General features: G+C 41.6%; 1 protein-coding gene across 3 annotated transcripts in view; it reads right to left on the bottom strand.

Moving 5' to 3' along the window:
* DLGAP3 (DLG associated protein 3) overlaps positions 1–17,272 on the bottom strand; it is a 305,405-nt gene that overhangs the window by 91,160 nt on the left and 196,973 nt on the right. For 2 of the 3 annotated variants that reach the window (XM_069971552.1, XM_069971554.1), the window contains exons 5-6: positions 14,985–15,096; positions 2,826–2,930 (exon numbers count right to left, since the gene is read on the bottom strand). In XM_069971552.1, the coding sequence (XP_069827653.1) occupies positions 2,826–2,930; positions 14,985–15,096 (217 nt within the window). The remainder of the gene's footprint in view (positions 1–2,825; positions 2,931–14,984; positions 15,097–17,272) is intronic. The other variant, XM_069971553.1, reaches the window with a different exon arrangement.

The raw sequence follows: 17,272 nt of genomic DNA, 5'->3' as shown, positions 1-17,272 counted from the left end.
CCTTTCATTTTCCAAAGAATCTTTGAGGAATGAAAGGTGGAATCTGATTGGTTGCTAGGGGCAACTGAGACAATTCTACTTTACACCAGTTTGAGAAATCTCCCCCGTAGTGTATGGAGCAGGAAGCCTTGGCAACGTACATTACGTACTGACCATGCCGGGTTACTGCAGCTTTAATTAAATCTACGCTGCAACAACCAAAGACACACACGTGTGGAGCGTAGGCTTTTGGTTCCATACACTTTGTTTACACCTGGGCACCGTGGCTTACCCAAATAGCTGATCAATACATTTTGCCTGGAAAACCTATTTAAAGTTTTCTACCGTTATAGTGCTAGATGATCAGCTTTTATAGCCTATTGTCTGGGTGAGTCTGTGATATCCTTCATTTTCATCATCTTTGCACATTCTGACAGAGGCAATAAATATCTAGCATATTTGTAATTCACTTCATTAAAAAAAAAAAAAAAAAAAATGTGTGAAATTCAAAGTTATAACGTTGGCCGCTAGGTGTCACCATTTTTAGCTCCACTGCCTTTTGTTAATGAATGCACGTCAATAATTATGGTGACCAAGAAGTAAGAGAGGGAGATTCAAAGCTCTGCTCCCATGCTGTCAATCACAGTGCAGGGAGCAACAGACATCAGAGAGACATCAACTTCACATTAGTTAATCTCCTGAACTAATCCTATATACTGTACTTTGTGTATATGATTGTGACAGCTGTAATTTTAATTTATTATTACAGTATATGGCCATGTTCATACAACATTTTTTTTAGCTTCGTTTAAAATTACATCTGTCATTTTGAGTCTAAAATAACGGACGTCATTTAGCTGTCTGGCCTCCCCTTAGTGCAATGGCGGCTGTTTGCACATTATTCTAGTTTGGGGTTACTAATTGGCCTTTGGATGCGGCTTAATTGAAAAGTCCAGTGAATTTAATAGTAAAAACAGAGAACGGTAAAAAAAGAAAAACTGTGTGTGAACAACTAATAAAAAACGCCTGCTGTTTGCAAAACACGTCCGAAAATAATGATCATGTTCATCATTTTGATGTCCGCAGTAAAAACGTCCGTTATTTAATACATTGTGTGCATTGGACGCCCATCTTTCTATTGCATTCAGTCGCGGTAAAAATGGACGTGATTTTAAATTGCGAAAGCGGCCGCCTTTTCTCTATTTTCACACATTGTGTTTTTTGCTAAACTGACATCCGCCGATTTTATTTAAAATAACAGTCGTCACTTTTAATCTTCTATGATTCCCATTAAAGTCTAAGCAAGCAACACAAAGTATAGAGTAATGGCCGCTGTCTGCAGTTCATCTTCATGGCTATGTTCTCATAATGTTGGGCAAGATGGCCATCTTGTTTAATAGATGGCGGCTAATAATGTTCATGATCATTATTAGCGGCTGTCTATTTAACAAGATGGCCGCCTTTAACCAATACGTACGCGAAATGTTAACATAGCTTATGACTAGAGATGAGCGAACCCCGAGCATGCTTGAGTCGATCCGAACCCGAACTTTCGGCATTTGATTAGCGGTGGCTGCTGAACTTGGATAAAGCCCTAGGGCTATGTGGAAAACATGGATATAGTCATTAGCTGTATCCATGTTTTCCAGACAACCTTAGAGCTTTATCCAACTTCAGCAGCCCCCGCTAATCAAATGCCGATCGTTCGGGTTCGGATCGACTCAAACCTGAACCCAGTTGCTCATTTCTACTTATGACATTAATTCATTGCCGTTATTTAGTGAACAGTGGACGGTATTTTTAGTTGTTCACACATACAGATGTGCTCAAAAGTTGACATACCCGGCATAATTTTTGCTTTCTTGTCCTTTTTTCAGAGACTATAAATGATAACAAAAAATCTTTTTTTGCACTCATGGTTAGTGGTTGTGTGCAGCCATTTATTGTCAAACTACTGTGTTTTCTATTTTTAAATCAGAATGACAATCAAAAACATCCAAATGACCCTGATCAAAAGTTTATATACCCCAGTTCTAAATATGGTGTATTGCCCCCTCTAACATCAATGACAATAATGTCTTTTGCAGTATTTGTGGATGAGGCTCTTTATTTTCTCAGACGGTAATGCTGGCCATTCTTCTTGGCAAAAAGCCTCCAGTTTCTGTAAATTCCTGGGCTGTCATGCATGAACTGTGCACCTGAGATTTCCCCAGAGTGGCTTAATAATATTTAGGTCAGGAAACTGAGATAGCCACTCCAGAACCTTCACTTTGTTCTGATATCCAAAGAATTTATAATGCCAGTCAGCTGTGTTCAAACTGTGATTTACAAATAGAAAATCCTGGGCTCTGTCTCAAGGGGTCTCTGTCTCACCGATGTCTGTAGCTTCCTGCACTGTGATTGACAGCATGGGAGCAGAGTTTTGGATCTCCTGCCCTCACTTCCTGATCACTGTCAAAATTGCTATAATTATTGATGCTCATTCATTCACAATAGGCAGTGGAGATAAAAAAAAAAAAGTGACACCTAGTGGCCAATGTTACAACTTTAAATTTCTCACAGAAAAATACTTTTTTTTTTTTATGAAGTGATTTACAAATATGCTAGATATTGATACCTCTCTCAGTATATGCAAAATTGTTTTTAATGACAGGTACTTGATCGTTTATTTTAGGACTATATTAACATAGTAGAAAATTAATGGAGAAATACATTCCCATTGTGCTACCTTATGGTGGCTTAGTTGTATAAGCACCTGGTCCTATTATAAAGGATAAAACAAAAATTCAAAAACATTAAAATGGTATGATTACATACGATACTGTTCAAACGGATACTGAACTTACTAGGTATTGTTCCTGTGAGTTATGATTCCTCTGTATCCTAAACCTTGGCGAGCCTGGGCCCTGAGTAATTCCCGGGTAAAATAAGCCTTCATGTCTGTTGTGATACTGCAATAAAATGGACTCATTTTACAAGTGTCCATGCTCTCCAAATTGTTGCATACAAATCTACAATGTGGAATCCTTGTTGTCAGAATAAGGCTGGGTTTACACTTCCACCAGGGCTCTGTATGGGGTACCCCGTAGCAAGTTCCATTTATTTTACAGGATCAGAGCAGGCAAAAAAATAATAATAATCATGAAATATTGCAAGCAGTAATTGTTTGTCTGCTGAAATCCTGCTAAATAAACAGACACTAAACAGACCCCATTGAAGTCAAGGGGATGTCTGGTTCCTAAGTGGACCATCCGACTCAGTTTTGTGGCACCGAATGGACTCTGTGACTGAGCCCCAGGAGAAGTGTTACCTAGTCTACAGATTGATTTTTTTTTTTGTTCAACTGATCTAACTGAATGGAAACTAAGGCATAAAAAAATGTCAGTTTGCATCCATTTTTCCAACAGTTGTTTGAATCATGTTCTGTTTTCAGAAGAAAAGAAAAAAATTAACAGGAAATAAAAGTTATTGCTTTTTTTTATTGTTAAAAAATGGTTCACATTAGTTTACATACCAAAAGAAAAATTAATTTTTTCGAGAAATATCTTGTAAAAAAAATTCAAAAGACAAACAACAAAATAGCCTTACTATGTTTTTCAGCCTTGATATCAGGCAGTTTTTACAAAGCTTGACACAGTTCCTCATGGATTGACACAGTTCCTCATGGACGTCTGATGGGTAAGTTAAAGTCTATTGGTTTGGAAAATTTAATGTGTAACTGGATTGAAAACTGGCTTAATAATCGTACCCAGAGAGTGGTGGTCAATGATTCCTACTCCGAATGGTCCCCGGTAATAAGTGGTGTACCCCAAGGGTCAGTACTGGGCCCTCTTCTGTTTAACTTGTTTATTAATGATATTGAGAATGGAATTAACAGCAATGTTTCTATCTTTGCAGATGACACCAAGCTTTGTAGTACAGTACAGTCTATGGAGGATGTGCAGATGTTACAGGATGACTTAGACACTCTGAGTGTTTGGGCGTCCACTTGGCAAATGAGGTTCAATGTGGATAAATGTAAAGTTATGCACCTGGGTACTAATAACCCGCATGCATCATATGTCCTGGGGGGAGTTACTCTGGGAGAGTCACTGATGGAGAAGGATCTGGGTGTACTTGTAGATAATAGACTACAGAACAGTACACAATGTCAGTCAGCTGCTTCTAAGGCCAGCAGGATATTGTCATGCATTAAAACAGGCATGGACTCTCGGGACAGGGATATAATATTACCGCTTTATAAAGCTTTGGTGCGGCCCCATCTGGAGTATGCCGTCCAGTTTTGGAACCCGATTCATAAAAAGGATGTTCTAGAGCTGGAGAGGGTACAAAGACGGGCAACTAAACTAATAAGGGGAATGGAGCATCTTAGTTATGAGGAGAGATTAAAAGAATTACATTTGTTTAGTCTGGAGAAGAGACGTTTAAGGGGAGATATGATTAACTTATTTAAATATATAAATGGCCCCTACAAGAGATATGGGGAAAAGATGTTCCAGGTAAAACCCCCTCAAAGGACAAGAGGGCACTGCCTCCGCCTGGAGAAAAAAAGGTTCAATCTCCGGAGGCGACAAGCCTTCTTTACCATGAGAACTGTGAATCTGTGGAACAGTCTACCACAGGATCTGGTCACAGCAAAAACAGTAGAGGGCTTCAAAACAGGGCTAGACAAGTTCTTAGACCAAAATAATATAGATGCATATGTATAGAACATATCACCCCTCCCCCTTCCCTGTATCCATCCCCTCCTTGGTTGAACTTGATGGACATGTGTCTTTTTTCAACCGTATTAACTATGTAACTATGTAAAAGCTGGCGGTTACTGTCAGAGCTGTGACATCCATGGCGCATTCATGGGATTAAAACTTATATTTTATATAGAACGGGTGGCTAAATATTCTCTAGTGATCAGGGGCGTACCTAAAGCCAACCTAATGCCAACGCTAGCCTTAAGGCCCTATAATCGTCCGAATCAACACAATTTGTCCGATTATTGCTCCCTGTACTAGAGACGACGATCAGCCGATGAAATGATCATCAGCTGATCTTTTCTTTAGGTCCAGACCTGAAATCATCGGCCAATGACCGCCCATCACTACGTGTAATAGCGCTGCGCGGCCAACAGCTGACGATTGCCCAGTGAATCCTTCACCTGTCCACGTTCCCGATCTTCTCCTGCGCTCTATATGCATCCTGGCTCGTGTACTGTGGCTTCAGATCGGCCTGTCTGAGTGGACACGCACCTCAGCCAATCACTGGCCGGGACCGCCAGCTCAAACAGGCCACTCTAAATCCACAGCGCATGATGCCGGGATGCATACAGACCCCAGGAAAAGACTGGGAGCGAAGACAGGTGAAGTATTTACTGTTTGGGCAAGAGTTGCATGGACATTGCTAGATCTGCTAGATCGGCGCTCATTTAGAGTATTGATAGGGCCTTCATTGGCCCATGTAATAGGACCCTTAGGCCCTCAAAGACCTCCATATATTTCTGAGTATTGGAGCTGAATTTTAGCAGGTCAGGCATGAGCAGTCTACCTTAGAAGAGTTGAGAGGGGTCTTGGGGGCCCACTGGTTTATGTGCCTGGTTGCAGCTGCACCCACTGTGACTGCTCTTGTTGTGCCATTGATCGTGATCTCCTACTAAACTACTGATAAATGGCCAGTAGATTGCAATAACCAGTTATTCCTATTTAAAAATAAGCAGTCGGATACTGTCGGGAGTCCTGGCGATATTTGGCACTGTACTATTTACCTACCCTGCAGAAAACAATATTTCATTGCTTACCAAGTATGATTAAGGCCGGATTCATGCTGTGTTTTTGCAGTCCGTTTATCGTATACGTTTTATGGGGGGGGGGAATGCAAAAATGTATGCAATTGTGTTATATCTCTTTGGATCCGTTTTTCCGTTGACTTCCGTTATAAAGAAACGGAATAATAATAGCATACACAAAAACATGGTTGACTAAAATGGATATGTTAAACGGACTGTAAAAAAGCAGTGTGAACTCAGCCTAAAGCTATGTCCCCACATCGTCAAAATGACATACTGTATGTTTTTATTGGACAGCCCCTTAGTGACCGCCATATCGGCCTTTCAACGGTAGTCACTACTGGGCTTTATTCTGTCCCTGTTGGCTTTTTACGGCGGGGACAGAATCAATGGTATCGGCGCAGGAGCGCCAGTACCGCAGGAGATCAGCTGTCAGAATAGGTAATTTACCGCTCTGGGTAGTTTTAACCCGTTATATGCGGCTGTCAAGTCATAACAGCGGCATGTAACGGGTTCCAGTCAGGTGCGGTACTATATTCACCTGAATGGAAATCCCGCGGCGAGGTCCCCCGTCACGGCAAGGTCCCCGTCATGGCAATCCAGGGGGCCTTCTGAAGGTCCCCGGAATTGCCAAGGTGAAGCCTCTACACAGTCATGCGACAGGCATGGCTGTGTAGATTGCCTGTCAGCTCATTGGCAATACACCGCATTACAATAGTAGTAAAGGGTTTTATAACAGTGATCAAAAGATCACTGCTTAGTATACACGAGTGTACAGTAATGTACACTAGTGTAAAAGTAAAAAAGTTTTGCACCAAAACACAGTCACAAAAATGCCCGCCAGCCCCCCCTCCAAAATAAAAATGCATTATATTCACTATACATAATAAAACCTATATGTTTAGTATCGCCATGTCCGTAACAACACAATCTATAAAACTGTTTTATTAGTTATATCGCATGACACACACTGTAAAAGAAAAATAGAAAAAACAGCACCAGTATTGCTGTATTTTATCAATCTGCTTCCGAAAATACATCATAAAAGAGATCAAAACGTCATATATATAATACTTGGTATCGATAAAAACTACACATCTTCCCGCAAAAAATGAGCTCAAAGCCAGCTCCGTCTTGAGAAAGATAAGAACGCTGTGGATATTGCAATGTGGCAACAGTTTTTATCCTTTATATCAGGAAGATAGTTTCTATTGTGCCGGTGGTAATAATAAAAACAAAAACTATACAAATTTGGTATCAACATAACTATAGTGACCCAGAGAATACAATAATTATGATATTTTTACCGCATGCTTAATAGCGTATGTTTGATATTTAAAAAAACTGAAAAATATATCTCAGAATCGCTAGTATACATTAATGCATTACGGCGCTATAACTGCATAAAGTAAAGACAGGTCAGTTTTTGAAAATTAAGCTGGGTCATGAAAGCCCAAACTAGCTGTAGCACTAAGGGGTTAACAGCAAATAATTATTTTACAACCACAGCAGTTGTTGGTATTATTATGGCCGCTTTTTGCCCTTAATCGATGGCCGTTCAATAAAAACAGGTGTCATTTTGACAGTGTGGGAACAGCCTTATTAGAAAATGGAAAATTGGGCAGTGGACAATGGGAAAGGATGTGTCAACGTAGTGTTTTGTTTTTGTTTGCTGTTTTTGCATAAAAAGCCACAATTTGCTTGGACAGAGCTATATCTTTATTATTAAATTGTATAAGGTAATGACCACACAATGTCTTTTTTTTTTAATTGTCTGACGGACATTTCTTTGGACGATTGTCATTTCACAACTAAACAACAGCCGTCCAAAAAGTATCCTTCAAAAAGCCTAAAAAATATGTGTGTGGTCAGGGTCTCTGGTTTTAATTTCTGTTAGGGCTATGTTCTCACACAGTATGTTTGGTCAGTATTTTGCAACCCAAACCAGGAGTGGATTAAAAACACAGAAAGGCTATGTTCACACACTGTTGAAATTGAGTGGATCGACGCCATTTAATTTGGCAAATAACGGCCAATTATTTTAATAAATGGCTATTGGCTATGTTCACAAACTGTATAACACTGTCTGTTGCATAGCACGTTCATTATTTTTTTTTTACAATTGAATTGAGGGCACCATTGGGCGTGTCGGCAAATCGGTTAACTATTCACTACAATGTAAAGTATGGCCGTCGGCCGTACTTTACATTGTGTGAACAGCTATTGTTAATAGGCATGTTCATTATTTTAATGCCCGTTCTAAAGAATGGGTGTCAAAATAATGATGGTAGAACACAGCGGGCGGCACTGCATTGAATTCAATGCAATGCCGTCGCTGCAGAGAAGATTGAAAACAGATTTCATTACAATCAGCATCCGTTCTTTTCTTAAAAAGAACGTAGTAGGAACATAGCCTTTTAAAATAACGGCAATTATTTACCATTAACCCCTTAAGGACCGGGCCAATTTCCATTTTTGTGCTTTTGTTTTTTCCTCCTTGTGCTTAAAAGGCGATAGCACTAACCAGGAAAAAATTCAATGTGGGGTGAAATTGAAAAAAAACAAAACATTTGTTTATTTGTTTTTTTTTGTTTTTACGCCGCTCACTCTGAAGTAAAACTGACTTGTTATGCATGTTCCTCAAGTCGTTACGATTACAACGATATGTAACATGTATAACTTTTATTTTATGTGATGGCCTGTAAAAATTCAAACCACTGTTAACAAATATATGTTCATTACAATCTCTCCATTCCCAGGCTTATAGCGCTTTTATCCTTTGGTCTATGGGGCTGTGTGAGGTGTCAGTTTTTGCACCATGATGTGTTCTTTCTATTGGTACCTTGATTGCGCAAATGCGACTTTTTGATTGCTTTTTATTACAATTTTGCGCAATTGTGCACTTTGGGAATTTTTTTTGCGCTTACGCCGTTTACCGTGCGTGATCAGGAATGTGATAAAATAATATTTTGGGTGATACCAAACATGTTTATTTATTTATTTTTATTAATAACATGGGAAAAAGGAGGTGATTCAAACTTTTATTATGAATTTTTATGAATAATAACACTATATTTTTTTTACACGTATACTAGAAGCCCCCCTGGGGGACTTCTAGTATAAGTACACTGATCTCTCATTGAGTTCTATGCAGTATAGTTATACTGCATAGATCAATGAGATAGGCACTCGATTGTTTTCGGCTGCTGCAGCCAAAAGCAATTGAGTGTCGAGCCGGGATCAGCGCCATTGCAGCACAGACCCCGGTCGGGTAAGGAAGCAAAGATCGCCCCTCCGTGACTATGTCGCGGGGTAGCGATCCACCCCACTACACCCCAGGGATGAGGCTGCAGTAAGTTTTCAGATGCAGCTGTCAACTTTCACAGCTGCATCTGAAAACTTGATTGGCGGCCACGGCGATCGGACCGTACCCGCTAATAGCCGCGGTCCCGGGCTACATGCCGCACCCGCCGTGCGGCCCCTCTGGGAAGTTCCCTAGGCGACCACTGGATGTACAGATACGCCCAGGGTATTCTAGGGGTTAATTTAAAAAAAAAAAATTTAGTTTTTTTTACACACATACAAGAAGTCCCCCTGGAGTTAGGGTTATCCCCCCTGGGGGCCTTTTAGTATTACTACACTGATCTCTCATTAAGATCTATGCAGTATAGATATACTATCTATACTAGATCTATGTTCTATTGCTCTCGGCTGCTGCAGCCGAGACTAATAGAATGCCAAGCCGGGATCAGCGCCATTATGGTGCAGACCCTGGCCAGGACCAGATGTGGGGATCGCTCCACAGCGGGGGGGCGGATGACGATCCCCTCCACTAGACCACCAGGCATTGGAAAATAAGCATTTTAAATGCAGCTGTCAACTTTGAAAGCTGCATTGAAAAGGCTAATTCGCAGGCACGGTCCGATTGCCGCGGTCCCGGGCTGCAGATAGCACCTGGGATCTCGCCGGTTCAGGGCGGGGTCGCCGCGCGACCCCCCTCTGAACTCCCTTAACGACGACCTGTGTCCACTCAATTTCAACAGTGTGTGAACGTAGCCTCTCTGTGTCTTCAATCTACTTCTAGTTTTGTTTGCAAAATACTGAGCAAAATACTGTGTGGGAACATGGCCTTACTTTGTCTCCTGAGGGCATGTTCACACAGTATCTGAGGTGGAAATACAGCCGTATCATCATTATTATTATATATGGCTGTGAATATCAAATACAGCTATATTTTCACCTCAAAACAATATGTGAACATAGCCTGAAGCAGATATATCTTTAGATATTTTTTATATATCAAAAAATGTGGTCATGCTGGAGGTAATGGTAAACTATCAAAATTAGGGGCGTAACTAGGGGTTCAGCCTTGGGGGGGGGGGGGGGTGAGTGAGTCTGAGTGGGCCCCCAACTGATTAGGTTACCCATAGGGAAACTCAGCAGACGACAATGTTGTCTGAATAATAAAGGGTATTTTCTGCTACATTATTTATAGTGACTCATTACTCATTTCACATATATAGCCGTGTAAAAATTAAAGGGGTTTTCCAAGATTAAATAAACATAGCTGCCTTCTCCCAGACACAGCAACACCCTGCTCCTCAGTTTGTATTTGTATTGTAGCCAGTTCCCCCTTATAGTGCCTCATATAGTAGCCAGTCCCCCTTATAGTGCCTCCATATAGTAGCCAGTCCCCCTATAGTGCCTCATATAGAAGCCAGTCCCCCCTATAGTGCCTCATATAGTAGCCAGTCCCCCCTATAGTGCCTCATATTGTAGCCAGTTCCCCCCTATAGTGCCTCATATAGTAGCCAGTCCCCCTTATAGTGCCTCCATATAGTAGCCAGTCCCCCCTATAGTGCTTCATATTGTAGCCAGTTCCCCCCTATAGTGCCTCATATATGAATTAAGAATAAACCACAAAATAGTAATTCTATTGAATTTACAAGATCAGTAAGGCCCCATTCACACGTCCGTGTCAGTTTTTACTGTCAGGAAATCCTGATCAGGAGACCTCAAATGTCATCAGGAAAGTATCAGGATTTCCTGACAGTAGTCCGTTTTTACCATCAGGAAAAACCTTCAGGATTTCCTGATGAGAAAAAAAAAAGTGTACCCACACAGCCCCTAGTGTACCTGGATGGCCACAGGCTGCAGAAGTACAACTCCCATCATGGCCTGCCAGAAAAGGCTTGATGAGAGTAGTAGTTCTGCAACCTGGATTGCCACAGGCTGCAGAAGTAAAACACCTATCATGACCTGTCAGCAGGAGATGGTGGGAGTTGTACTTCTGCAACCTGGACGGCCACAGGCTGCAGAAGTACAACTCCCATCATGGCCTGTTAGCAGGTTGTCGTATTTCTCGCAGGGTACCGGGGGCCATAGAGCTCGGGGGTAGCGGTGGAAGCGGCAGCAGCTGTTGGTGAGTCCCGGACGGGCAGGGATAGTTGGTATCAGGTGCATGGGGGGGTCGGACCTGTGGCAGGTGGCGGTGGTCGGACCTCTGGCAGGGTACCGGGAGCCAAAGAGGTTGGGGGTGGTGGCAGGATGATGCGATGCGGCGCGGTGACCAGTCGGCAGCAGTTGTCCGGGGGGGGGGGGGGGGGGGGGGGTCTGGCGGCGATCGGGCAGCCCTGTGCTAATGTCCGTGCGAGGGGGGGGGGGTTTGGTTGTAGGGCCAATGGTTGCCGACGGGCTCTCAATCATCCGGAATCACAGGCACTTTCCTGATGTACATGAGGAAAGTGCCCGTGATTCCGGAGCTCCCATAGACCTCTATGGGGGCATCTTGGCCGGAATTCCGGACAAAAATAGGACATGTCCTATTTTTTCCAGATCTATTTTCCGGAACAGACACCCTTCCGGAAAAATCTGGAAGGGTGTCCGTGACTAATTAAAGTCTATGGGTCCGGAAATCCTATCAGGAAATCCGGACGGTTTTTCCAGACGTGTGAAAGGGGCCTAAAGGTAACCAAAGGTTAAGTGTGAACTTGAAAAAAAAAAGTGCTTCTGTATTATACCCCCAACGTCACTAGGAAATTCTGAGATCGTACTAAGGCTATGTTCACACATTTGTGAACGGCCCTTGTTTAACGCTACCTACAGCTGGAATTAATGATCAGGATTATTAATTCTGGCCCTCGGTAGCATTAAACAATGTTGATCCCTCGTTCTGTGTATAGCGTGTGAACATAGTCTAAAGCATGAGGCTTAAGTTATTTATTCATGGTGCGTTCACACCTACAGGATCTGCAGCTGATTTTCTGCAGCAGATTTCATTTAAATAACTGAACACAGCATCAAATCTGCTGCAGATCCTGTAGGTGTGAACGCACCCTTAGTCAAGGTGTAGAATTTTCTTATATTTAAAGTAGGGGAAGTGCAGTATACGGTAAGGTCAGATTCACACACTGTCTTTTTAGTAAAATAATGGTCGTTATTTTTAGTCTTTAGTAATTTCCATTGAAGTCTATGGAAACACCGGCCGTTAGTTCAAATTAATGTTCAGGGCATTTATTAGCGGCCGTTATTTAGCAAACAATGGATGTTGTTTTAAGCTGTTCACATAAAGAATTTTTTTTGGCAGCCCTATCACCGTCTCTTTAACAAAGTCCAATGGACCTTTAAAAATAGCCACACTGAAAAGGGTGTTGAAAGCGGCCATTATTCAACCTAAATTTAAGTAATGTACGAACGGCTGTCCTTGCAATGCAACGTTAAATAACGGCAATTACTTTAAGTAACAAATAACGGTCATTAAAAATTGTTGAGTGAACATAGCTTAAGGCTATGTTTACAGGACATTTTTTTCTCTGGCTGTTGTCTGTTACTTAAAATAAAAGCTGTTGTTTTGAGTATCAAATAATTTCCATGGCTTAGCATGTTTCAGTGCCTGTCAGTGCAATGACGGCTGTTGGTACAGTGAGTTAACTTACCCTTCGGTCTTTTTCCCATCTTCGTATATCACCAGCTGCAGCAGGAACACTGCTTCAGCCTCTGATTGGCTGAGCATTGTCAGCTCAGCCAACCAGCGGCTGCAGCAGCGCCCCTGCTAAAGCCGCCGATGCTGAGGCAGCATTTACGAAGAAGTAGAGCCTGGCATACTTCTATCTCAGTGTGCCATGCTCTGCTGAAGATTAAAGACATTGGGGAAAGTCTAAATAGGGCCCCCCCCACCCAGCACTGCACCTATCCCAGCAAGGAAGGGGGGCAATTAACCCCTTCCTTGCTGGGATAGGTACATTGTGACATCAATGTGGCCCCCATGGGGTTAAATGGGGATGCCATGCATCCTCACTTACCCCCTAAGAGCCACATTGTTCAGTCCAGCACACAATGGATTAAGTATGGATGTCATGCATCCATACCTAACCCCCTGTGTGCCAGACTGTAAGCAGCATCTGTTAACATGCTGCCTATTGTAAGGTGCAGAACACCTGTCACGATGATGGGTGTTCTGCTCCTGGCCTTTATTGTGTTTTTTTTCCCTTTTGTTTTTCAGAAATCGATATCCTGTGGATTACGTCGGATTCGTCGGACTACAGTATGTCGATGACCAGTGTCTTTTTTTTTTTATAAAATGGTCAACAAGGGGTGTGGGGAGTTCTTTTTAAATAAAATACTTTTCTCTTTTGTGTTGTGTCCTATTTTTCTTTACTTTCAGACTTAGTTGTGGAACCCGTCTGATAGCCGGGACTCAATGGAAGTTGATGATTTCCCTTGCACACATGGCATTTTTATTTTGTGGCTGTTTTGAAGCTCTGCGGCAGTTTTACAAAAACACAGCAAGCTGAGGGTTTGGCGATATTTCGGCAAACTGCAATGTCCAATGACAAATTTTAACTTCCAATATTCTGGTGATGTGGTTGTCGAACTATTTTGACTTCAAGTCAGTATGAATGTAATAGTAGGAGTTGTAAACATGCTCTTGGCTTATTGAATAAAATGTTAGGAGGTTCTGACACCCCCTTTCCCCCCTCCCACCCCCAGTTGAATGGAATGGCAGTTGGACGTGGGGCTGTCACTTTGTTCAACTTAACCTTTGGAGTTTTGTTTTTGTCACCGCTTTAAAGTGACAGTGCAGTTGTATTGTTTAAAAAAAACCTTCAAATAGTCTATCTCTCAACAAAAAATTCTAATATAGTGGGGAATCCCTCCAGAAAACCCCTCTTTTAGCCAAATAATAGTTGAGAAATAGAGAATAGTTCCAAAGAGAGAATTTCTCTGGAGTACCCAGCATACCTAGGTACTACAGGGACAGCTGATTGATTGATATTGACATGCATTGTGTAATGCTTCATTTCCCCTGTAGGGGGGGGGGGGAACACTACTACCATCAGAGTCTTGCCTAGAGGAGTTACCAAGTTTCTAAGTATAAATGGTCCGACATGTTTTATAGACGTGTTATAGTGATATTATTCTTGTTTAATCGTTTTTAATATTATTAATAGCAGCAGAATTAGAAACAATATAGAAAGTGTGGTGCCAAATACTGACGTGGAACGTCGACATGACATCACTGCAGCCTGGACAAGAAAGGCTGGCGGGGAACAGGAAAGCATCAGCACATTAGGTAAAATTGGGTAAAGATTGGTAAGATGGGTAAAATTCCTTTTATTATTTTATTCCTTTGGAAAACCCAATAAATCCTTCAATTGTAACAGAAAAACAACAGCAAAACTATTAGAACCTTTTAAAAAAAATGCAACCTGTTAGTATTTTTGCTCACAAATGTAACATGTTTGGTGTTTTGGAGTATAGGTGTCAAAAAATGTAACCATATAGAAAGAACACTTCAATATTTTCCATAGAAATTAGAAAACAAAGGAGGAATATTTTTCATCAACCATCTACATAAGGAACAAATATAAGAAAATGGAGAAACTGTGTAGCTAAAATAATTCCATATCGCCACAAAGGACTGACCCGAGTCAAGGGCTTTGTGAGATACTTTCCAAATTATTTGCAGTATGGTATGGCACATTATCTATACATTATTGCCCTATCATGACCAGTTCGCCAACATATGCATTCCTATCAAATGCATCGGTCACCATACAGCCATTTGATGCAGTCATTCAAGGGATGATCATTTCAACCTTGCAGTGCATCCAAAAGGCAGCCAGGCTTGTCAAATGCTGAACACAAGCAAAGATGGGTGGACATGCATCCCACCGGCATTCCATTTATTTCCAGGCATCATTCCCATTGCAATACATGCAGTTCTTACCTGACCCCCAATGGAGAGACCATAGCCATGTCCCTTGGGATGAATTTTGGGTGGAGTGCAGCAGCTGGGACAGTTACAGAGACATGAGTCAGAATATCGCTTACATGGAAACCTAGTGAAGAGCGATGAGAGAAGGAGCTAATACGGGGGGAAAAGGGGCACATTTCATATACATGTTAATAATACAAAGAAGGACACGTCATGAGTTGAAGAATCCCAACAGTGGTTAAGTTCATTGTTTTGTTCACTGGTTTCTATACATAACCATTTACCCAGGTCAATCATCTTGGTTCTGAAGCTGTCTGGCCACTCCGTGCAGCGGGTGGATACAGTGGGAGGACCGCCTGGAAAACTGGGATACAGCCTATGGCTATGGCTGTATCCCAGTTTTCCAGGCGGTCCTCCCGCTGTATCAACACTCTCTACGGAGCGGGCAGACAGCGGGAATCATTGCCGAGAGTTCGGGTTCGTACGAACCCGAACCTCTGCAGGTTCGGACCATCCCTAGTAGTCTTATATATGGCGAGTATATCCCAAACTCTATATTTTAACTGGAAAAGTTGAAGGTAAACTAATACGCCGGAAAATACGGTAAATAGATCTACATAACTATGAAATATATACAATCTTGATGCAATATACGAGCAGGACAGAGATGCTTTATCAACTCACGCACTCAGTTATACATTGTGGTAGAAATCTATATTGAAAATTAGAAAAATGAGATTTCTATCCAGCTCTAGATAAGGGTTGTGCAGAATGTGGCCTAGGGGAGATGCTGTGAATATGTTTCAGTATTAATATAACCATTTTCCCATAATTATTTTCCAGTTAAGAGAGCTATAAAATCAGTTTGTGTTGTAGGAGAAAGTTGAGATAAAACTGTGCATTCAACCTGCACCGGGAATATTAATACCAGACGGTGAAGTCTGATACTTATTCAAAGCCGAAGGATTCTGTATAAATAGATATGAATACTGTATATAATAAAAATATGGGAGATGCACAAAAGATACTTATCAAAACCTTTTTCCAAGTTTATGTGAAGTGAAGGGAAAAGAGTTCAGGTACATTGGCATGGAGTTATATTAATGCAGATTGGCCTAGATGTACTAAAACTTAGTGGAAACTTAGAGTAGACAATCATTAGGGTATGTTCACACAAAGTTTTTTGAGGTGAAATACGCCACTATTTTCACCCCCAAAAAATGTTGTGTCAACATACCCTTAAATGTCGCCCCATGTATTAACATGGAGTGCGATATATGATAAATCTGTTGGATCTGAAAACGTTTACTCTAAGGGCCCTATTCCATGGAGCGATAATTGACCAAATCAGGCCGATTCGGCAGATCTTCATATTAGATAATAAAGACAATGATCAGCCTAGAAGCTGAACATTGGCTGATCGTTGTCATTTAAACCTGCCTAAAAATCATTGTCCATGCATTGCTACGTGGAGTGGTACGTGGCTGATGACATTGTAGAAATAATAAAGTTTATACTTACCTCCTGTCCTCTGGTATCCTGCAGCCTTTGCCTGTGTTCCCCGCTTACCATTGATGCTTCTGGCCCTGTATCTTCAGTGAAAGGCTGCTGCGCTGTCTCTCCTCGGCCAGTGATTGGCTGAGCTGCCTGTCACTGAAGAGACAGAGCCAGAAGCATCAGCAATAAGCAGGGAACACAGGCAGAGGCTGCAGGACACCAGAGGAGAATAGGTAAATATAATCTTTAATTTTTATGTAAATTAGTTTGCTAGAATTTAAATGCCTGAGGTGCTCCTGAGATTTTTGCCAAGGATTCAACTATAGAATATTTTCAGAAAAGTATATATACCCTTAAATGGCCATTCCCATCCACTAAACTTTTGTCAGGTCATAGGAAATGCAAAAGAGAAAAATTTTGTTAAAATGCTTTCCTTTGATGTTTGGCCCCTCTGTCTCCCTGTCATAATAACAATGGTTGTCTTGGATCCCAATCCCCACTAACAGCTATGATAGCGGCAGCTACTAAGTGGTAAGACTGGTGGTCGAAAGATCGTAAGTAGAGGGAGACACAGCAGAGCCGAGCACATTCAACTCAGCATTGCTACATCCTGCGCCAAACCTGAAAGTGAGAGTGTGATGCTGAAGAGGACTTGGGACAACCCCTGTAATGGAAATTTTTTTTAAAAATAATCAATATTTGATTGGTCTATTGGTCTATTATTTGGCACCCCTGCAAATTAGCTGTTTGAAGTAGCCATGGAGCTCAGGCAAGCATTGCAGAATCCTCATCATTCATCTGCT

Source organism: Dendropsophus ebraccatus, chromosome 5 (assembly GCF_027789765.1).
Source record: "Dendropsophus ebraccatus isolate aDenEbr1 chromosome 5, aDenEbr1.pat, whole genome shotgun sequence".
NCBI lineage: Eukaryota > Metazoa > Chordata > Amphibia > Anura > Hylidae > Dendropsophus > Dendropsophus ebraccatus.
Note: the sequence above shows the minus strand (reverse complement) of the source record. Positions and strands in the feature narration are given on the sequence as shown.